Source organism: Acomys minous (genome assembly GCF_964271855.1).
Source record: "Acomys minous genome assembly, chromosome: 9".
Classification (NCBI taxonomy): domain Eukaryota; kingdom Metazoa; phylum Chordata; class Mammalia; order Rodentia; family Muridae; genus Acomys; species Acomys minous.
In genome coordinates this window covers 16,957,146-16,980,418 of record NC_140490.1, presented here as the reverse complement: position 1 = coordinate 16,980,418, position 23,273 = coordinate 16,957,146, and the positions used below count along the sequence as shown (strand labels likewise).

Below are 23,273 nucleotides of genomic sequence, written 5' to 3'. Positions count from 1 at the left end.
TCATGAACCTTGTGTGGCGTTTTAACATTCCAGGCGGAGGAGACCTCAGCTCATCCCTGCAGCGTAGTGTTGATATAAAAATTAAAACACGTTCTCTTGAGTGGGGACAGTCCTAGCAGGAGGGAAGTTAGGGCTTCAGTGAGCCTCGGCTGCAGTCAGTTAACTATCAATGCTCATATTCTCTTTCCATAGTGAAATGGTGTGGCATACTGGACTAGTGCCCGGATCGTCTTTATTAAAATAGTGTTGGTAGAACTGGCGTCTGAGGATGTGGCAGTGTAGCCACCGTACAGGGCTAGCTGAGGAGCTCTGTGAAGAACGATTGTGTAACGTGTCCTTCTCCTGTACTAGGCGAACTTATGTCTTAAAGAAAAATAGCCCTTAAAGCAATAGGAATATCTGTGTAAGCCAGTGTTGCATTGTTGGCTAGAGATGGTGGGGTCCAATTTATGAAAATGATGACCTAATTTTAAAGTCTGTGAACACCATGAAACTGCAAGTCTCTGTGATAGCAAGACACTTTTATTAAAAGTAGTTTGTTGTGTTAGTTGATGTTTTGATGGATGTTGTACAACTTTGTTTTTGGAAGAGAATGAAGCATATTACATGAATAAGTGACTACTGTCAGCTACATTCCCAGTGTACAGTGAATACCCTGGCTTTTTACTTGAGCATTCTTATCGTGATGGGCCCTCTGAATTTTATAACAGAGAAGATGTAAATCACTTACCTCTCACATTTCAGTTAATACTTGACCTGGTTGTCGTTTAACTAATTTCTAATGAAGAGTTAATGTCCTAAAAAAGTTAACAAACTTTGAAGTGTCAACATTACACTTTCTAATTCCCAATAAGTTCTAGGCCATAACTAGTAGGCTTCCCACTCGTACGCTGAAGTATTATTTGACCATGGAACTATTGACTAGCCCTAAATTCATTAAGTAATCAATGATAATCAAAGATGAAAGGAGCTGTAGTATGTTTGGTAATTGATGCTAATCACTGTAGTACATTTAGCCATTTTGTATCATCTCACTGGTATTGAGGCTGGGAAAGTGGTTCACTTGCCTGTTACTGGATTTGATTGCCCCCTCTACGGTCCAGGAATAGCCTGCCTGGACTGTAGGCTTTCAACTCTGCATGAAAACCTCCCTATTCTTCTAACAGTGGGAGAATGATAGAAATTAAAGGACACAGCATCCCACATAACAGTTCAGCTGGGATTAAGTAGTAGGCTTGAGTGAGCAAGTATGTCATCAACATAGCAGTTTATAGATGGCATATTATAAAGGAGAGGAAAATGCTGTACAGTCTGAAAAGGCATATATATCCATTGAAGTGTGTTTGAAGGTGAGCTTGTTTTAGACTACATTAGACAGCTGTCGATTGGCTGTTTCCTAATCCCCACCAAGCACATATTGATGACAACTCCCTTTTCTTCTCACTGGAGGATATAAGAAGGTGGCATATTTAATCACTTTAAAAGGAATACTGTCATGGTAGGGGTTAGGGGTCAGGGACCAGGGCAGAGTCCTGTTCTCCCTGGGGAGAATGGGAGACACCTGTCTCAGACCTGCCTTTGGTGACAGTATGGCTTGGACATTCTGTGGGGAGGGTTGAGTTTGTTATGACCTCTGAATTCTCTTCTCCACCCAAGCACCAGGGTCCAATGATCATATACATCAGGAGGTGAAGGGTCGTAAGTGGGCTGAGGTGTCTCGTCATGTTGGGATATAGAGGTAAAGCTTTTAGTCAGATTTGGTCAGTATCTTATTTTTCTGCTAGGCCAATTATTTTTAGTTGTGTAGATGATACTTTTTAAAATGTCAAGCTCTGTGTGGCTTGCATTGAAATCTTAACCATTTTAAGTTCAGTAATTGTTTCCTACATTATAACAAGAATATAAAAGTTATGCATCATTTTTCACCTTAAAATAATCTTTCACATCTCTACATTTCCTCCTAGTCTTTAACTAAATGTTGACCTATTCATCCTTTCTAGACTGTGGACCAGGTCCCAAGGGCATACCATGAAGAGATTGTCCAGGCTTTTATAGAGCTGAAGATAGGCATTATGGCAGGGTTAGTGCAGCTACACCGAGGAAGCTCATCTACGTGTCTGAGGAGAAGGGCCCGTTTTGTCAAGGAGAAGGTAGTGGTGGCAGGATGGACACGAGGGAAAGCGGAAGGAAGTGACTGTCTAGAAGACAGTGTGTGCTACCTAGGGTCTGAGGAGCCTGCAGGCTGGCAGAGGTCAGGCTCTGGTGCTAACAGTATTAGCAGTAAGCCAGGGGGGTCAGGAGCCAGATTTGTGTGGTCTCATAGGCCAGAGCAGGATATAGATGCTCTTCCAGGAGCAGTGTGCAGCCACTGGAGGCCTTGAAGAGAGGGAACGAGACAGTCAGATTTTGCTTTCTGCCAGATGTAGATGAGATGGTAGTGGCTACAATTGGAATAGTGACATTGTACAGGGAGAAAAAGATGGTGGCCTGTGGGGAGACTTAGGGGATAGAAGAGATGTAAATTTGTACAGGTGTCTTATGGTGGCAAGCAAGAAGATAGAGCAGAGAACAACATCTGGACTTGCGGTCTGGTGCTCTGCAGTTCTGTCCTTTGGGTTGGAAAGCCATTAGGGAGAGGTGGCATGCATCTCAGGGGGACGTCACTATTGAGTTTTGACTTGTACTTCCATTACACACAGCAGGATAGAGAAAGAAAAGTGGCTTCCCTGACCTGGAGTGGGAGTTCTTCCTTCCTAAGCCAGGCAGTTCTTCCTGTGGGAGTTTCAGGGGCATGCTGTGCTGCTGGCCTGTGGACAGAGGGGATCCTCGCTTCATGGCATACCAGTGCTAGGACCCCATAAAATAGATGTCTCCCGGAGCTAGTTATGTCTGTTCCCAGTGGAGCTCAGGGAAGCAAGGCAGGAGGGGGGAAGACTGGGGAGGTGCCTCCACCAGCCTCCCAGCTCCTGCATGTTAGGAAAAAGGGTTTTTCTTTTTCTTTCTTTCTTTTTTTTTAAGTTTATTATAAGCGCTTTCTTAGCTATTAAATATTCTTCAAAAAACTGTTTTAACGGTTATATGATACTCTGTCTTATTCAACAAATCCTTTTAGTGTTCACTGAATGACACTATTGTAAGCATCTCACAGATGTTAGCTGTCAATAGTAACTGTAAATTCAGTGCTATTATTAGCTTACTTTATGATGAGAAACTGAGGTTCAGAAATGTTAAATATATGCCTGGGATTGTACAGAGCTGTGTTCAGGCCCAGATGGTGTCCATAACTGGTTTGTATCGTGTGGGATATATTTCAACTCTCCCTTGTCCATGCATTTTTACATCATATCTACCTTCTGCAGTGACCCAGTGAGCACCCCAGCACTTCCCTAGGGAGAGAAATCTCTGGGGTGCTCCTCCACTGTGTTGCCATTGCATAGGAAGTAGGCAGCAACCATCAGTCATAGCAAGAGGAGGCCACAGCAACCAGAGCCGGCCAGCTTCCAGGCATCCTTCCAAGCCTTAGTGGCCATGTCACCCTGGACACATAGTCTTCCAAGCTTCTGAACTATGTCTGTCGTGCGTGCTTTCTAGAGCAGTAAAGATGTATTGGAATACCACTGGCTGAAGTCTGGTAGACTGGAAAGCCTCATACAGATGGAAGATGCTGCTGTGTCTCTTAGGTTGGGATACACTGTGTGTTATCTGGACTGATAAGAAATGGAGGGAGGGAGAAAGTATCCTGTTGTGTAGTGATTTTTTTCTTAGCTTTAGATGTTGGCTTCCAAGTGTACCATTTATTTGTTTGTTCTTAAGTCCTTCAGCTGCTGAGTGATGAATGGATTCACACAGATTTTCCTTACTGTTTTCAACTTAAGTAGCTTTTTTCCTTAAAGAATCAATAAATTTTCATACCTTATTTTCCTTTCAGAACCATTCAGGGTTTTTGTTTTTGGCTACTGGCTACTTTCTCTACTGTCTTTCATGGCTGTGTTTTCTTCTTGGACTTTTGGGTGCAGGTTCGAGGGACTGGGCCCCACCATAATTGTCTGCCCAACCACAGTGATGCATCAGTGGGTGAAAGAGTTCCACACATGGTGGCCTCCGTTCAGAGTGGCGATTCTGCATGAAACAGGTTCCTATGCCCACAAAAAGGTAACGTTAGAGTGCTTGCCTGCTTTTGTTTGGCCTCTACACCACATATTTGGCTTTTTAAAAAAATGTGCCTATCTATGTTTCTTTCACTTTAATTTATTGTTGACTTGAAGCTCTATTCAAGTCTTTGTTCAAGTCAAAGACTTTGTTCAAACAGATATGAACAAAGGCTTTCTTGTTCTAATAGTCTAGTAGTATGATGTTTTGATGTCCGACAAAACATAGCTAGCCACAGACAGAGGACCACAAGGCTGATTGTGCTCATGGGGTCACAAATCAGGTGGTCTGCATGGCTGTTGACTGGAGGGACGTTTCACATAAGCAGCTTTAAACAATTGCAAAAGAGTGGGTTTGAAAGTAACGTACGGATTGAGCATCCCTAATCAGAAATCGAAAATGTTCCAAAATCTGAAACTTTGCGCAATAAAGAGTCCATACATGATTCATGTGACAGGTCACAGTGAAAATGCAGGCACACCAAAACTATCTGTATACAAACTACCAGCAGGCAACCTGTAGATACGTATGAGACATAGGGATCTTGTGTTTAGGCTGGGTGCTAGTTCCAAGGCACCTTAGCACTATATGCAAATACTTCAAAGTCTGATGTACGTGTTCTGAATAAGGAATATTTAACATTAAGTAATAAGTGCACATGTAGTTATGCTTTTCAAATATGTTTCTGATGCAGGAGAAACAGCGTGCTACTTCGAGGTTTTCCTAGATACCAGTAGTTTAGTTTCCTTGCTTGGCTTGCGCTCTCTCTCTCTCTCTCTCTCTCTCTCTCTCTCTCTCTCTCTCTCTCCCTCCCTCCCTCCCTCCCTCCCTCCCTCCCTCCTCTCTCTCTCTCTCTCTCTCTCTCTCTCTCTCTCTCTGTAGTTTTGGCTATCCTGGAACTCACTCTGTAGTCCAGGCTGGCCTCAAATTCACAGAGATTGACCTGCCTCTGTCTCCTGAGTGCTAGGCTCAAAGGTCTATGCTGCTACCACTACCTCCTCCTTATTTGTCTGTCTTCTGTCTGTCTGTCTGTCTGTCTGTCTGTCTGTCTGTCTGTCTGTCTATCTATCAAATCTATCTTTTGTTGTTTTGTTTTGAGACAGAGTCTCTACATAGCCCTGGCTGTCCTCAAACTCACAGAGGACTACCTGCCTCTGCGTCTCAAGTGCTGGGACTGAAGACGTGTGCTGCCACACCCAGTCACAGATAGATTTTCCAAGAAGGAGGCTTCCCTTTGCTCCTAAATTCTGTAGCTGTGTTATACCAGGCTGCCTTTTCCTTCTCATCTGTCTCTACACTGTAGAATAGATACTGTGTATCTCAAGCCAACAAATATTTGGCTACTAAATAGTATAAACAACAGTCCAACTTTACAGGCTTACAGTAAGAGTCCTGTCAGATGGCAGTGTGTCCATGTTCATTATTTCCTGAGTCTGCTCAGCCCCTGAGTGAGACATACAGGCTGGCCATGACGGTCTCCAGGGTTTCTCCTCACTTGAGAGCCACTCGGCAGCCACTGAACTACTGGGTCTCTAATTTTGCTCTGTGTTCTTTTTCCTGCAAATTCCCGTGCCCTCATGACTTTGGGTACGCAGAGTGTACTAGAAGTAGATCAGAAGTATCTATGATACATCACTCAAATCAGGTGAGTTGGAGCCCTGCTTACTAAAGCCTTTGCCCAGGACAAGTAGAAAACCAATCAAATTGAGACAATTAGCAAAGTAGAGCAAATACTGTGCTTTAAAAGAAGTGATTTCTAGTAGTTTGAAAGTAGTAATGGTTCAGGTTGTTTTTGTCCTTAGAGTCTATCGCCCATGTGAGACATTTCCCATTCTGTTTTCATTTGACTACTTCCTGACATTTCTTCATGCTTCATGTCGCAAACTCATGTAAAGAGAAGTCTTCCTTGACTAACTAGGGGGAAGACAGCTGACAGGGAGTCTCTTGGAAGAACTTGGGACCCTTACTTGGCGGGACAGCAAAACCTTAAGGAATAATGTCTCACTTTGGCTTCTGGTAGTTCCAGCTTTTTGTTTGTTTGTTTTGTTTTTTGTTTTTGCTGCTTTCATTTGTGGTGGTGTGTTTTTTGAGAGAGTCTTGTTCTGTAGCCTTGGCTGGCTTTGAACTTGTGACCCCCTGCTAAGGGAGTTTTGCCTACACGCACATGCATGCACACAGCTGGTCTCTTTCCCTCAGTGCTTGTCATTACAGTTTGTTTGTTTGCTTTCCCTCACAGAAAAAAAGATGTATATGAGTTGATTAATACTTATTTGTAGAACAAGTATAAATGCTATAGTCCAGGTGTTTCATATTGTTAGGCCTCAGGAAGAAAGAGAGTGTGATGTTGTTAATTAGCTCTTCTTAAAGAAAGAACATACAAAAAGGTAATGAAAGGCAGTTTGTGGTGCTTACCCACCAACGCACAGTGGGTGGTGGCGTCATTAGCACTGTGTGGAAAAGCTTATTTAACGGTTAAGAACTCTCCTTTCAGTTTGCCAGAAGATGTATAGTGAGAGATTGCTTGTATTCTGAAATAACTGTCACTGTCTCTCACCTTTTCCTGATATGTAGGATCTGGTGATTCTGTGGACATTTTAGATAATCCGAGGAGTTTTGTATCATTTTGATCAATTCAACTGTCATCCTAGAAAAAAAAAATCACCCATTGCCTGGAGTCTCAGGACACTGTTTACTGCAACAGGGTTTGAGGCGCACATGTGTCTGGTGTCATGGATTTTGAAACTGCTGGTTTACTGGGTTCTCTGAGCCTTGTTTGATGGTGTGTAGATCATCATTGAGAGATGTGATGGTTGTGTGAAGGTTTGTTGAGTACATGCATTGAGCACATGTATGGAGAACATTGTATGTTCCCTGATAGATAACACTTACCCACTTAATTTCTTGATAGCAACCTAGCATATCACAGGCTTTGATCTTAGTAGTTGAGAAAGATGGCCCCAAACCATTATACATTCTACATAGAAAAGTTCATACCTCTTAACAAAATGTTCATGCCAGTGTCTAGATCTTTTTTCTCATGTCCTAAATGGAAAGAATGAATTGGAGCATTACAGTTCTTTTTGGAAAGTGCAAGGTCAGAGGAGGGTTGAAGAGCAGATCACAACAGTACTTGGCCATCTGATGAATTCCGTCTTGATTCTTTAAAAAGGCCCACTTTCTGAACAGGAGCTAGACACTTGACTTCTTAAAAAGCACGTAGGCTGGTGAGATAGCTCAGTGGGTTAAAAGTGTTTCCACATGGGCTTAGTGATCCGAGTTTGATTCCTGGATCTCACAAGGTGGCAGGAGAAAACGTACTTCAGAGAGTTGTCCTCTTTTGCCATATGCATGGTGTGGCAACACATTCAACTAGACAGACAGACAGACAGACAGACAGACAGACCCCACACACACACTCTCTCTCTGTCTCTCTCTCTCTTGCAGAGAATCATAAATAAATGTAATACATATTAACTGAGAGAGAGAGGGAAAAAATAAAAACAACAAGTGAGAATAAAAAGGGTAGCCATATGCTCCTTCAAGCATTCAGACCCATTCTAAGCACACATTTATAAAGCAAAGTGTTGTATTTTGTATTAGCCCAGAGTTGCTATGTGCACCCGATACAAGAAGCCATAGATGTTCTGTTTGTTCTGTAAGGCATACTGTAAAATTACGTTGCTGGAGCCCTTTTTTCTTCATTGTCAGCACAAATCCTTGTTTATTAAAGATTTAGCTTGAAGGAAATTTTAATTAATTACAGGTGCAGTAAATCCTGCCTGGGAAGCTGCCGCGCGTGTTTGCTGTGAATGGCCTTCATGTGCCTGTGCTTCACTGGCTCTCCCCGCTGCCTGACAGTGTGATTTATGGCTGTTGTTTTCTACCAGTCCACTGTTTGCCCTCTAGGAGGGATTGGTCTCCTGAGCCTCCATAATAACGCCGGCACTTCCTCAGACATCTTTTAATGACAACAGCACTACATTCAGTAAGTCAGGCTAATTGCAGATGTACCCTATTAATTGCAAAAACTAGGAGAGGTTACATATTTTACAAGCTTTTAATTTGAAACCGCCCGAGATGATTTGTCTTAAGTGTTTGGATTGAGACGTCCATAATATTCAACACTTCACTATTATTGAAACTCCAGTCCAGGCAGTTACAGAATTCTGAGATGGAGGCAGGTGAACATCAGTAGTCATAGATGGGTTGTTACCCAGGAGAGAATAAATTTTCATTGTGAACATTTTGTACAACTTCTTATTCTTTCTGTAAAGCATCTTTTAAAGTTCTTTATAATCACTGTACATCTTTTTGAACAGAGTAGAAACAGGAATTCTGTGGTTCTATAGTTAACATTGCAGAATGCCCTAATAAGCTTTGGTTCTTAGGCAATCACAAGACGCTACACATTGCACCAGTGGCATACGGTTAGCGGGTCAGTGTCTTGTTAGCTTAACTATGGTAAAGCTTCTTGCTATGTCAAGTGAGTTTAAGAACTCATTTTGGGTAAGTGGGCACCTTAGGGCTAAGTGCGGTGACCATGGTGAACCTGTGCAACAGTTGAAAGTCCCAGGGTCCATGAGCAAGTCAAGTGAACCCGCATTTGCAGGGCTTGGCCAAACACAGTGGATGAGTACTTCGTAACTGTGAGTGGTGGTTTAACTTCCGCTCTCATTTCAAGCCCCAGGCAACCACACTTGTTCTCCTTCCGTCTCTCAGTGTGCATATGGCTGACACCTGGAGAGCACTCAGTCGTGGAGTATTCCGTGGCTGTCACTTTATGCTCTACCTACTGGCATGGCTGTGGGGTGCCCCTGATCTCCTGGAAGGAAATGGGAAGAGCCGGGGTGCTGCCTGCCTAGAGTCTTGGTAGAAAATGTCGATGTGGAAGAACTGGGGGAATTAGCTCTGGTCGCTCAGAGTTCCGGGGTGACGGGTGAGGCTGGGGAGCGGAGCCCGCTCCTTCAGATGGTTCTTCTCTGCACTGAGCCCCAGCAGCTGAAGGAGTGGGCTCTGTCAGGGAGGTGGACTGAGGTGAGTCTTAATTCTCTGGCCATGTTTGCCAGGCTTTGCACCACAGTAGCTATTAGTATAGTACTATGCATTGGACATTGAACGTCTCAAGAGTAGCCACTACAATAACACAGTTCACGCTCATTGAGCCTTTGCTGTGTCTTTGGTGTGTAGTCTGCAAAGCAATTGTTTTAGCTCCTTGAATGCCTTGTGTGCTGTGGTGCATGAGCAGACAGTTTCCCACTTCAGGTTTCCTTCAGCCCTCTTTGTACCCTTTTACACTTTATTGAATCCACACCGAGATACGTATGCACACCTATCTGCATTGTCTGCTCACCTTGTTTTAAGACGGTGTCTCACCGTGTAGCTGAGGACGACCTTGAAACCTCTGATCCTCCAGCCTCTGTTCCCCCAGTGCTGACATCACGAGTGTGCACCAGCCAAGCCCAGTTTATTCAGTTCTGGGAATTGATCTCAGGGTTTCGTGTGTGTTAGGCAAGCACCTGCCAGCAAGCTACTTGCCCAACTCACATTATTATTTTTTATTTGTGTGTGTGTGTGTATGTGAGTATGTGTGTATGTGTGTGTGTATTTGTGTATGTGTGAGTGTGTGTGTGAGTGTGTGTGTGTGTGTGTGTATGTGTGAGACAGTGAGCTTAGGAGCCATGTGGAGATGAGCACAACTTTGTGGGAGTTGTTCTCTCTTTCTACCTTGTGGACTTCGGGAGGTCACCGCAGGTTGTCAAGCTTAGTAGCAAGCGCCTTTACACCCCCCCTCACCCCACCCCAGCCCCTTCTTTGAGCTAGGACTTTGCTGTATGATGCAGGCAGAACTTGATGTAAGCCTGCTGCCTCAGCCTCCTAAATGTTAAGAGTTACAGGTATGTACCACTATGCCTGGCCTAAAAAAGAAAAAAAAAGTAAAGTCCCAGTTTCTTAAGATATATTAATAAAATTATGACTTTTTGGAGATTTTTGAATTATAAACAATGTGTGAGCATTATTAGGCTTTTTCATCCTTAGCTACTTTTGTATTCCGGTGAGAAACCCCATGAGGTGCGCATAGTGCTGGGTTTATCTTTTATCTGTAAAGTGGGAGCTGGGAGTGTGTATGCAGTTCTTTCAGATTAGCAGGCTGAGTTGTGCTGGCTGATTACTTGGAACAGTTGGAAGGACCCTGTGGCTCTCAGGATGCCCTTTGTGATGTCACTCTCACTAGGAAGAACATGACACCCTTTTCTAGTCCTTTTGCTCCCCAGTTAGTCTGATTTTTTTCCTGTGCTCATTCTCTTTTGAATAATTAATTGTTGTTTTTTGAGACAGGGTTTCTGTGTGTGTAGCCTTGGCTGTCCTGGAACTCTCTGTAGATCAGGCTGGTCTCACAGAGTTCCACCTGCCTCTGCCTCCTGAGTGCTGGGATTAAAGACATGCACCACCACTGCTCGGCTTGAATAATTAATTTTTGTCACTTATTTCTCTCAAATGTTGAAGGTTTCTGCTATGCAGTGTTACCAGTGTTACATTGTTTCCATAACTGAGAGTTTTCAAAGTACACACTGAGTTCTTTGGTTTGTCTTTTCAAGAGTTACTTTTTTTCTTATTTATTTTATTTTATTGTTTTTCTTTTTTTTACATATACATTTGTATTATTACATATATGTTCAATAAGCTACATATAGCAAGAAGAACCTCGAAACAGTGAGGAGTTATATAAATGTTATATCCATAGTGTTTTGGCTATTTGTATTTGGCAACCTTGAAGAAAACATCTTTCCTATCTTGGTGCATCTAAAATTCTGAATGTAAATCAATATCTATCATATCTCATCTGTATCAACTTAAAACATTTATCTAGACCTAAATCTTAATTCCTACACAACTAAGTTTAATTGTAAAACTAAACTATATGGTTTTCAGCCCTATCAGAGATTTGAGAAGGAATAAAAATTAATTACTTGAGTAAACCAGAAGTACAGGTTAGTACCTTCCAAAATGAAAAAATGACAGAAACGGTTTGATGCCTGAACAGCCATCCAGAACTCTCTCTAACGTTGGAGCATCATCTTTAGCCTTCTGGCCCAGTATATCTGATGGTCATATTTGTGAGGCAGGACCTATTGAGGACTTTCCTACCCTGTTTTGGCAGAGTTTGGCTGCTGACTCTGTCTCCATCCAAGCTTACCCGTTTTTAGGCAGAATTCTGTCTGTGGCAGAACCGAGGGCATTTTGGCCAGTGGCTTGTTTGCCACATTCAAAGCCATCTCCATAAGGAGGTTCTTTGATGCTCATCATCTTCTGAGGTAGGCTGGGTGTTGCCAGGAGTTAACCTGTCTTATGGTCAAAGAATCTCAGAGTTACTTTTATGTTTGTGCTGCCTGTTATTATTTTGGCTTTCTTTGAGACAGGATCTGATTCTGTAGCCCTGGCTAGCCTGGAACTTCTCTGCGTTCTGAGTGTTGGGATATGGGTGCATGCTGTCACACACAGGCTTGCTCTGTCCCTGCAGGTTTTTCTCTAAGATTGACTGGCTTTGTCTCTTGTTAGTTCTGCCCTTTTTCCTCCCTTGCCCACTGGGTTGTCTGTGCATCTGAGTGTGTGTGCATGTAAAGGAGTGAGTACCCTATGTCTGAGCCATACTGCTAGCTGTGAGAAGGAGCCCCGACAGCATGCTCAGGTCCTGTGTCCTCAGTTTGAAACTTCTGTTTGCTTGTCTCATTCCTTGTCCATGAGAAGCTCCCTGGCCCTGTGCCTGGAGCTATCCTGATTGCTTTGGGGGCTTTACCCATGTTTGTTATAGTATCTTAAATAGGTGAAGATTTGTGGTCTTTTTTTCTTTTTTAATGTGTCATTCCATTTTAAAACATAAATAAATACAAAATAAAATACATCTGCCATTTGCATTGCAAATTCTTGGTATCTTCACTAATTCCCAGGTCAGCGCTTCATGTCAATCTGGTTCAGGTGTCCTTTAAGCTCAAGGCTGTTTTATCTTCCTTCCTCATGTGTGCTCATGCGTGAGAGGTACGGGGAGATCAGAGAATAACTTGTGAGAATGAGCTCTTCTTCCACCATGCAGGAGTTACAGGGTTGCACTCAAGTCACCAGACTCGGTGGCAAGTACCTTTACTCACTGAGTGGCCTAACTAGCCCAAGACTTTCTTTAAAGAAAAGATAGACAGAACCCGAGGAACAACACTGGAAGTTGTTTTCTGGCTTCCACATTCATATGAGCACAAACGCCGCACGCGCGCGTGCACACACACACACACACACACACAAGGGCGGGGGAGAGTGTCTGGAGAAGGTGGAGGTTTGGGTCCACTTTCATATTCATTACCCTGGTTTCCCTCCAGGTTTTATTAATTAAACAGAAATTCTAGTAATACTTTTAAAAAAAACCCCTATTCATTATTTAAAAGTATTTCATATTTTTAAACATGAAGTACACTTCATGTTTAATAGGATTTTAAAGAAATGGTATGCAAGCTACACAGAATTTTCACTGTTACACTTTCTTCTGTAACGTTGTGAGCAGCAGTGTAACCCAGTACTGGATGATTGTAGCTTTGGCGCGGGCTGTCCTTTTGCCTTTGAGTCCCGACTCCGCCACTCGCCAGCTCCAGGACCTGATCCAGGGAAGCTTCCACGTGCAGAGGGGGAGTTGCCGGTGGTCACTCTGGCCTTGCTCCAGGAGTTGATGTTAGCATGCTCTGTGGAGGGAGCCTCGCTCTGGCCCCGCCGCCCCAGCGGCTTTCTGTGGGACTGCCTCACCTGCACCCACCAGTGTGCCCGGCCAGCTTCCAGGGAGCTTATTTTTTGAGTCATTGGCTGACTGAAGCCCTGATCAAGCAGGATTACAGGTTTTGGCCTTTCCCTGCTAAGAATTATGCATTTCTTTTCAGAAAAATTAGTTATTTTTGATGCTTGAAGGAAAACTTTACCTTTTGTCACATGCCCAGACATTTTCTCTGTGTGTGTGTGTTGTTTCTATATTTTTATAGTGTGCTTTTGGTGGTCTCATGATCAACCGTGGCTAACCTTCAGATTGTCAGTTTACGCCCTGCTTGGTTTGGGTTTTTTTTTTTGTTTGTTTGTTTTGTTGTTTGCTTCTTCCTTACATCTGCCCTCGTGGTGTTATTGTGGTTATAGGAGAGGCTGATTCGAGACATTGCTCATTGTCACGGAGTGTTGATAACTTCTTATTCCTACATTCGACTGATGCAAGATGACATCAGCAGACATGACTGGCACTATGTCATCTTAGACGAGGGGCACAAAATTCGAAATCCAAATGCCGCCGTCACTCTTGCTTGCAAACAGGTATGGCTGTTTACAGGGGGGGGTTTCATGTGCATAGGGATATTTAATATTAGAATAGACTATTTGCTTTATGATACATGTATTAAATTTTATCTTAAGGTAGAACATTCTTGATGCCGGTCCTTTGTGATAAGGGTCAGCTGTTAGGATGTAACCTAACATCCTGTTAGGTTCTGTTTAACTTGAACTAAGTTCTGTTTAACTTGAATCAAGTTCTGTTTAACTTGAACTAAGAGAGATATCTTCCCAGTGTTTTCATCCACATGCAGTTAGAAAATTGGACAAAATATGCACATTTTGGAGAGGACCAAAATAATGGACAAACAAAAATGATTATTAAACGTGTTAATCAACTGTTATGTGGGAGTGTTTTGGGGTTGGATAGCATTTCATAAAAGGATGTCTCTTCTCGCCACATAGTTCCGCACGCCTCATCGGATCATCTTGTCTGGCTCACCGATGCAGAATAACCTCCGAGAGCTGTGGTCGCTCTTCGACTTCATCTTCCCAGGAAAGCTAGGCACATTACCTGTGTTCATGGAACAGTTCTCCGTCCCCATCACCATGGGAGGATATTCCAATGCTTCCCCTGTGCAGGTAATATGCTAGACAGTTCCCCAGACAGTGCACTTTGTAGCTAAGGAAAGTGGCCAGGCTTAGAAATTGGTGGCTGATGAAAGTCAGAAATTGTCCCTACTCAGTAGAATGTATTTTTATAGATAAGATTTAAAAAAAAAATCATGTAAGGAAAACACTAGGACAAAACTTCTCTTTTCACAAGAGGAAAGGAATAGTTTCAGTGTTGGTTTTTCTTGGGAAGTGCCACTCAAATATTAAATTAAAAATAATTTTGGAAAAAAAAATTGGAAGTGGTCATAAGAGCAGTGAGAAATCCTGAAAAAAACTGAGCCAGTCTGTGCCAACCAGGGTAGTGTGCCTTTTACAGTGTGAAGGGGTAGATGGGAAGCTAGGAAGAACACAGTGAGCCGCTGCTCTAACCTGGCCCTGGGAAGACAGGCCACAGAGCATGCAGGCATTCAGGGTCAGGGCTGTGGCTGTGAGCACAGCTGTGCTCTGTGGCTGGAGCAGCGCAAGAACCTGTTGGACTGTGCGGGACATGGTGTGGGGAAGCTGGGACTCGGGGCCTTGCTGAGGGACACCAAGAAGGTATGTGAGGCAACAGGTGGAAGGTGGCAGGTCTTTGGGTTGTTTGGGCTGCAAGTAGTCACAAAGAGGCTGACATTAAAAGACCTGGGGCTTTTGAGGGGGAAGTGAGGAGCCAGACCAAGACAAAGGTAGTGTGGTCTGAGAATAGCACAGTAGGGATAGGAGATCTAGGCGACATTTTAGTCAGGATAAGCAAGATGTAGATGCTGATAGAATAAAGGAAACAGGGTTGAGCTTGCTGTACCCAACTGACGCCTTAGGCCTGGGCCACAGGTAGTTCGGGGTTATTATATAATTTCAGAGGGTGGAGTTCCCTTGAGGGCATTCCATGACCTATGGGAGCAGACCCCAGCCTTGGGGTGAGTAGGGCATTGGCCTCCCTGTTCAGGTGGGGATGCCCCTCCTGGGTCCTGGCTGAGCCAAGCTAATGTCCTCCTCCAAAGGTGATCTCATGTTTTGGAAAACTATTATTAAAACAGTTTCATACCTTTAAAACCAGAGGCTTGTCAAAACCAATATTAATCGCTTTATCTTTTGTGATTAAATGGTTATCAATAAACTTGTAAGTGCTCCCATCTCTGAATCCTTGCTCTGTCCTTTGTTGTTATTTTATTTTTCCATTTTAGAATAATTTAAAACCAAAAATAAGATTTGTCTCACATGGCTTCCACATTACACCCAGACTACATATTTGTGGCAGGAGCATCATGAACATGGCATTTTCTCAGTATGCAGAGCCTGTTGCTTTGTCCTGTTACCAAGGATTGCTAGGCAACGTTGTCTGGCCCAGATTTCTAAACTCTGGATTTAACATTTCTCTTCGGGCATTAACAGGTCATTTGTGAGAAGCTTATCTTGAGAAAAAGGACAGACAGTGTGTTTCTTGAAGTCCTTGTCTCAGAAATGTGTGTGTATAGTTCCTCCTTGTGTGTAGGAGGTACGCTCTGAGACACTGGCAGATGCTGCCATTGTGGAGATGAGCCTTGTGCTTTAAGACAGGCAGGCCTGATAACTGAATCCACTGCTTGTGACTAATAGGTGGGTACCATACACAGGAGGATGCACTGGGCAAAGGAATGCTTTGTGTCTTGGATGGAACAGAGCTGTACAGATTTTATTATACTACAGAAACAACACACAACTAGTGAGCTGTTTCATTCTATAATTTTCCATGTAGTATCTGTGAAGCAAAACTGGTAAGACGAAACCGTTGAGCGTATTTACTTAGTTCTGGATGACAAGTCTTGTGAGAGGGGCATCGCTTTCCTTTGTTCTTTTTACTTAAGGCCACATTTGCCACATGTTGTTGAATCATGTGAAGATAGTTTGCCCACAGGTAATTACTGGGTCAGCCTGGGGCTCATGTGATGGGAGGCGGCTGAGTACCAAAGCCTCCCTAGGAACCCAGCTGGGTAAGCTAGGTGACTGTGGCAAAGGGACATGTAGAAGAGGGCCATGAGGCCTGAAACTACAGATGTCCACATCCAGCCCTGAGACCAGAAAGCCTCCTAGAGGACAGGGAGCCAGGCCAACCCCAAAGGCTGAGGAGCTGAGGGCAAGCCACCCCAGCCTGTAAGAAGGATGCAGCTTTAGAACCAAAAAGAACCTAGGCAGGCAACTTCTGGAACCTCCTCACTGAGGTCCAGGAAACCTGTGCTTTTCTTGCTGAAGGTCTGCCCGTTCTGCAGAGGCAGGGCTGGGCTGGGCTGCCTCTCTACTGTCAGTCTCAGCGGGTGTCTTTTGTCTCATCAGGATTAGGAGTAAGAGGAGGGGTATAACTGTCCCCCATCCCTGTATTTTTACTAATAGAGACAGACCTGGAGACCAGGTGGGCATGAAGTACCAGATCACTTCCTTAGAAATGCCATGCCGAAGACAGGGGGAGCTGGAGACTGACCACACCTCAGCAGAGCCCTGGTGTAGTGTCCAAAGCAGCAGCAGGGAGATGGGAAGTGCTTACCTAGAACACCAGAGTGCTTGCTTTCTCGGTGGGCTGGGTTGACCAGCTGTGAAATATAACATCTTAGCATTGTAAGTCATCTGTACCTCATATCCTTATGGGCAACTTTTATCATTGTCCCAGGGATAAACTTACTGGGTAGATGTAACTAGAAGTCGTTAAAGTTTAGCCTGTTGGTAGTCCAGGGGCTGCCTGTGCTTTGTAGTTATATACACCCGTTGACATAGCACCTTCATACAGACAAGTGTGCAGACATGATGCAGACATGATTGAGGAGTACTGAGGGTCTTTCCTAATATTTTCTTTTTAACATGTCAGTGTGTTTACCCTGAACTTTTCTGTGTTTATTATGCTCAAGCTCTTTTCTTAAAGCTACATTTCTTATGTTTAAATTTTGGATTTTTCTTATTCTATGGAATAATAATTTACTAAATTGTTAAATGTACTTAGAATTTTTTTTTAAAAGTATCAATAATTAATGGAAGCCTCTGCTTGCCCATAAGCAAGCTGCAGAAGGCGTGGCTTCCCAGGCTGCAGGTCTTTGTTTTCTGTGTACAGTTAATACCCTCTCATGTGGCCATGTCTGTTATGGAGCCATATGCTCCACTTTAGGCCAGCGTGACCTTTGATTTCTGGGATCACAGGGCTCCTCTTGAACTTATTCCCTGGAGCCTAATCTCCCCTTATTAGCTGGTGACTCCCACTGCCGCAGCTCTCCCCACACTTAGCTTTTGATCTCTAACCTCACAAGGCCCAGGCCCTTTGTACCTCCTGGAGAATACAAGATTATAAACGGGGATTTGTTTGAAACTAGTTTTTCCCCTAGAGGATGGGCAGTGAGCAGATAACTCTCTACTTTCAGGCTTAACTAAATGGTACAGTAATAATTAAAACAAGTGTAGAAGAAGAGATAAACCATGATTTAACAGCTTTCCTAGCCTGTGTTTTGGTTAATGAGGTACATTTTTTTTTTTTGATGAAAGGTGTCATCCCTGGGAGCATACAGAACTTGGATTGTTTCTAAGTTGAATTTATATACCAGTTGATCATTCTTTAATTTTTAAGAAATGGAATCAACTGAGAAGAACAAATGTATCCCTTAAGCTAATGTTTCTCTCTCTTTTTTCATTAAAGGTTAAAACTGCCTATAAGTGTGCGTGCGTCTTAAGAGACACCATTAACCCGTACCTACTGCGGAGAATGAAATCCGATGTCAAGATGAGCCTTTCTTTGCCCGATAAGAACGAACAGGTGTGTGAATCTGGGAGGTGACCAAGCATTTCTCAAGCATGAGTGTGTGTGTGTAACTGACTAGGCCTACAGCTCTATCCTAGGACTGTGGGCAGGCTGGTTTGCTGGTGACTGTACCCACTGTGGCATCTTCCCATGGCTGGATTTCCCCGCTAGGCCACAGGCTTTGGCTTCCCTCCGTTAGTTAGCACATAGGCCTGACCCTACAATTACTCGAAAGCACCTCCTTAAGCCCCCAGTCATTCCTGTCACATGTTGTATAATAAGCTCTGCGACACAGCAGTGAGCAAATGATCCTGCGATCATAAACCTCACAGGTTCACAAATAAGTAAGGTGGTGGGGCTGTCCAGGTGTTCTCACCAAGTCAGAGGACAAGACATGCTGAACCCTAAGGGATGGTCAGAAGAGGCCTTTGATCCGCTAATCATGCTGGAGGCTGTGAAGGTCAGAGAATGAGTTGCTGGGATTTGGAGGGAGAGCATTACAGGTTATGGGCGGGGCAGCGTGTTGGTACCTGTGGGCAGCAAGGGTGTCAGGGTGGCTGCAGCTGGGAGCAAGAAAAAAAAAAACGTTGCTAAGGAGGCAGTCATGTGACCATCTAGAGGCCAGATTTTGGGTTCTATTGGTCATAAGAAAGGCCTGGTGTGTGTGTGTGTGTGTGTGTGTGTGTGTGTGTGTGTGTGTGTGTGTGTGTGTGTGTGTGTGAGAGAGAGAGAGAGAGAGAGAGAGAGAGAGAGAGAGAGAGAGAGAGAGAGAGAGAATATATTCACAAGAATAGGCTATGAAAGGGGTTGATCTCATCCGAGTCGGTGTTAAAAGGATACTATTGAATCCACCTTGGTGTTCTGTAATCTTAATTGATGATTACATCTTATGCTCAGGGCCATCAAGTTAAGCACATTGTTGATTTTGTATGTCGGAGGATCTCACACATCTTTCACCAAGGCCACTTCATCTCTGCTTCTTTTCTAGACCCACATCTCATTTTTCCTTTGTGCCCTCCCAAAGCCCTTAGGCACTAGGATGGATCTGCAGTGATAGAGGCTTCCAGAGGACAACCAGTTGATGAGTTTAATTTAGGACATGTTGAAGTACTTGGATAGCATCCACTTGCATAAGAGGTTCTAGGCTGGTCATAGCTAATACAGTGAGCTGGTAAGGTTACACTGCCGAGCACAGATTGGTTGTCCAGAGAGCATGTGGAGACCAAGAAGCAGCTGCCCTCCTTGGCAGAAGAAGAGGAACTAGCTGTGGAGATTGTGGAGGCCCAGGAAGTGGGCTAGGAAGACGGTGGGGCCAGAGCTGGCCGACTGAGGGGCAAGTAGCTCAACTGGGAAGAGCCTGGTGTACTTGGCAGCTCTGAAGTCAGCTCTGATGGTTAGGGGAATTTTCAGTGGCTCGCACCAGGTGCTGGCTTGGGAAGCAGCTGGCTGGTGAGGGCTGCCTCATGTTTTCTTAGGGTGTTCCCCTTTTTCCTGTAGAGAGCCTAGTGGGCAGGGGACTGTCCTGAGGAGGACAGGTGTTGAGATCCAGTGCAGAGGCTAAGGCATTGTCTCAGGTTCTGCCCTGGACTAGTCTGTGCACCTACATGAAGCGGATGCAGAATTAGAACCGTCTTAGGGATGGGAACCAAGCACCTGAGGATATGGATCTTGCTAGCTTCAAGCTTGGTTTTTGTTGTTTTTTATTTGTTTGAATGTTTATGACTAGATTTTGAGACAAAGATGGCTGGTAGGTGAGTGGCTTAGGAAGCCTCAGGCCTCAGCACAGCTACTAGGGGCTTTTAGATAGTGCTAGGCAGGATGTGTAGGGAGATGTCTCTTAGGGCAGACAGTGATAGGCTGCTGCAGAACAGGGCTGCAGCTGGACACTGATTATAAAGGCTGTGAAGAAAATCCTGCCTTGAGATTGGACTTAGAGGTTGTAGCCTTAGAGAGAAGGGACTGAAAGGCAGGAAGTGGGCGGTGTGATGGCATGGAAATTGACTGGAGGGCTGGGAGGGTAGGAGTTGCTCTAGGGCCTGGGAAACGTGTAAGCCCTGAGTATGGGGGAGTTCCAGGTGAGGTCAAGCTTCTTCCCAAGTCAGTCAAGCACAGTGTAGGTGAGAGGCCTGGGGGAAAGGCTGAAATGACACATGACTGTGTACCTGGGTCCTGAGACTGCCTGTGAGCAGGAAGCCAGTCTGGAGGGACTAAGGGGTGATGGGCTGGAATTAGGGGATGGATGGATATGGAAAAGGGACAATTTTCCTTAGCTGAGAGATGTACCATTGTTAAAATTACGTACATTGCACCTTTTAAAAAAGGGAATCTTATTGATAAGTTAGAGTATTTTTAAAACTATTTCGTTCCTTTTTTCTCTTCCAGGTCTTATTTTGCCGCCTAACTGATGAGCAGCATCAAGTCTACCAGAATTTCATTGATTCCAAGGAAGTTTACAGGATTCTCAATGGAGACAATCAGGTCAGCCAAAGAGCAGACTCCAGAGAAATAAGTTGGTATCAAGGAGGGTGGGGCAGGAGAAGAAACTGCTCTTTAGAATGTGCCAGGCTTCTTGTGTCCGGCCACCTTTGCTCACTCACCTGCCATTATCTGTGGAGTGGCCACTGAGTCATAGGCACAGGTGGAGGTAGGTGTGGAGCGAGGAGCAGGGTCACTGGGATGAGTGGGGCCCTGAGCTAGGAAGCTGGACCAAAGGAGGGGGTGTGACCATAAGTCCTACCACCTAAGGCTCCTACCTGGCAGGGGTGGTGTCTCGTACATTGTAGAGTTTTCTTGGAAATTATAACCAAAATTATATTATCAGGATTTGGTTATGTAGACTAGCAAGTTTTATCAACTTCTCAGAGAGTGTGTGCCTAGTGCCGTGGAGCCGGAAGAGAGAGTCAGATCACTTGGACCTGGAGTTAGAAGGTTGTAAGCTGCCAGTGGGGGATGAGAATTAAACCTGTGTAGTTTGAAAAAACAACCAGTGCACTTAATGGCCAAGCCAACTCTCTAGCTCCAATTAAAGATATATTTATTTTATGCATGAGTGTCTGGCCTACATGTATGTAGGTTCACCACATACCACATGCATACATACATACATGCATGCTTGGTGCCTATGGAGATTAGAAGAGGGCGTAAGAGCTCTTGGAACTGGAGTTACGGATGGTATGGACCCCAACTGAACTTTGACAAGCACCCTGAGGCAGGGGCTGGGGCCTGGGGCTTGGGGGCAGCAAACTCCCGCCCCTGGTGCGTCTCTATTGCATGGTCCAAGCTGCACATCCTCCCATTCATGCATTCTTCATGCATGTATGCTCTCAGATGTAGTAGCAGGAAATGGGATTTCAGCCTCTGGCTCACACTCTAAACATGGGGTGTTAGGTTATTTAGACATGTAGGATTGGGAGACACTTGCTAAGTCAGGGATTGGCATGGTGTTTCTTGCCCGTGTTTTTAAGTAAGCTAGATTTTTGTTTGTTTGTTTGTTTATATCAGATTTACAATGCTGTGAACTAAATGTTCTTTTCTCTAGTGAGGGTACTTGAATTATCAGCAATCTGACTATGACCTCTGTGGACATGTTCAGTCCAGTAAAGTTTTTTTTTTTCTCCAGAGACGTTGTCTAACCAGGGAAAGAAATGAATGAAAGTTAATTTCTTCTAGCTTGTGTTAGTCAGTTTTCTATCACTATAACAAAATACTTGAAAAAAATCAACCGAAAGGAGGGAAAGTTTGGAGGCTTATGGTTCCAGGGTTTTCAGCCTGTGGTCACTTGGCTGTTGTTTCTGGCCCCTAGTGGGGCTGAATAGCATTGCAGGAAGCACATATGAGGACAAAACTGCTCACCTCATGGTGCCTGCAAAGGAGGGGTCTGAGAAAGGGAGCTGGGGACAAGACACAGTTTCTAAGGCTTACTTCCAAAAGCCCTTCCTTCAGCTAGTTCCCACCTTTTAGTAGGCAACGAAATTATAAACCTATCAATGCAACAGTCTATTAATGAGGTCAGAGCCTTCATAGCCCAATCACTTCCCCCAAAGCCCCATATCTGGACACTGCCACTATGGGGACCAAGCCTTCAATACATGTACAACCTGCAGTGAGCTGTTCAAGATCCAGACTATTTCCCTTATTGTTGACATTGAGAACTCAACAAGCTGGTGACGATGACTGTGACCCATGTAACATGTCTCCTCCTTCCCCCTCTCCTGTTGCTTACACAGGGTAACCTGAGTCATATGTGTTGTTGTTTTAATCACAGATTTTCTCTGGACTTGTAGCTCTGAGGAAGATCTGCAACCACCCTGATCTCTTTACTGGAGGCCCCAAGAATCTCAGCGGTCTTCCAGAAGATGAACTAGAGGAAGATCAGTTTGGTTACTGGAAACGCTCTGGGAAAATGATTGTTGTTGAGTCTTTGCTGAAAATATGGCAAAAGCAGGGTCAGCGGGTACTGCTGTTTTCCCAGTCGAGGCAGGTGAGTGCTCAAGCTGCACCCAGCAAACAAGACTTGTGACCACAAGTGCAAAAGGTAGGGCGTCACCTGAAGAGAGGTCTGCCACTGCTGCTGAGCCATGCATGGCCGCTTGGCTCCTACAGAGTCACAGTGGGATCTGGCATCCTGGTGAGGCTGGGATGCCTACATCAGGAGGAATTAGCAAAAATTCTTTTGTGACAGTATTATTCCTCTTTCTCAAAGCAAGAAATCCCTTTCAGTATAGGCACAGTGCTTACATAGGTGGAGACGTACTCGTGTGGTTTGCATACTGTTTTCCTCATCCCCCAACAGATGCTACACATACTGGAAGTGTTCCTGAGAGCCCATAAATATTCCTATCTCAAAATGGATGGGACCACTACCATAGCATCAAGACAGCCGCTGATTACGAGATACAATGAGGTAACAAGGGATGTGACAGAAGAGGCCAAAGGGACTACAGCTATGGAGGGAAAGGAGTGAGCATGTCCACCCTCGCAGGCTGTGACAGGTCTTTGTGACTGGCTGGCATTATCCTTTTGGGTGTCTCTGTATAGCCCTGGCTATCCTGGAACTTGCTATGTAGACTAGGCTGGCCTCGAATTCACAGAGCTCCATCTGCCTCTGCCTCTCAAGGATTAGAATTAAAGGTGTGAGCTACCACACATGGTGGCATTTTGCCTTTGACTGTTCACTTTAGGGCTTCAGAAGTAGGCATGTAAGATTAAGAAATGAGATGCTGATGTTTGAGAAGATGCCAAGGAGCTGCTGAAGCATGGCCAGCGAGAGTGTCTTTCCACAGTTATTAAAAATTGTCAGTATAATTAATAAAAGTAGGAGCTCTGGCATGAGAACTTGATTCAGAGAGGCTTCTGGGACACAGAATGTGGGTGTGTTGGTAACCAGCAGAGGGCCCATGGCAGGACCTGTGTCGGGCAGTGCAGCGCT

At 44.4% G+C, this 23,273-nt stretch overlaps 1 protein-coding gene across 1 annotated transcript in view; it reads left to right on the top strand.

The window, feature by feature from the left end:
• ERCC6 (ERCC excision repair 6, chromatin remodeling factor) overlaps positions 1-23,273 on the top strand; it is a 73,303-nt gene that overhangs the window by 37,294 nt on the left and 12,736 nt on the right. The window contains exons 8-14 of the mRNA XM_084794824.1: positions 4,017-4,152; positions 13,312-13,482; positions 13,903-14,079; positions 17,744-17,860; positions 20,228-20,323; positions 22,110-22,325; positions 22,638-22,748. Coding sequence (XP_084650950.1) covers positions 4,017-4,152; positions 13,312-13,482; positions 13,903-14,079; positions 17,744-17,860; positions 20,228-20,323; positions 22,110-22,325; positions 22,638-22,748 — 1,024 coding nt within the window. The remainder of the gene's footprint in view (positions 1-4,016; positions 4,153-13,311; positions 13,483-13,902; positions 14,080-17,743; positions 17,861-20,227; positions 20,324-22,109; positions 22,326-22,637; positions 22,749-23,273) is intronic.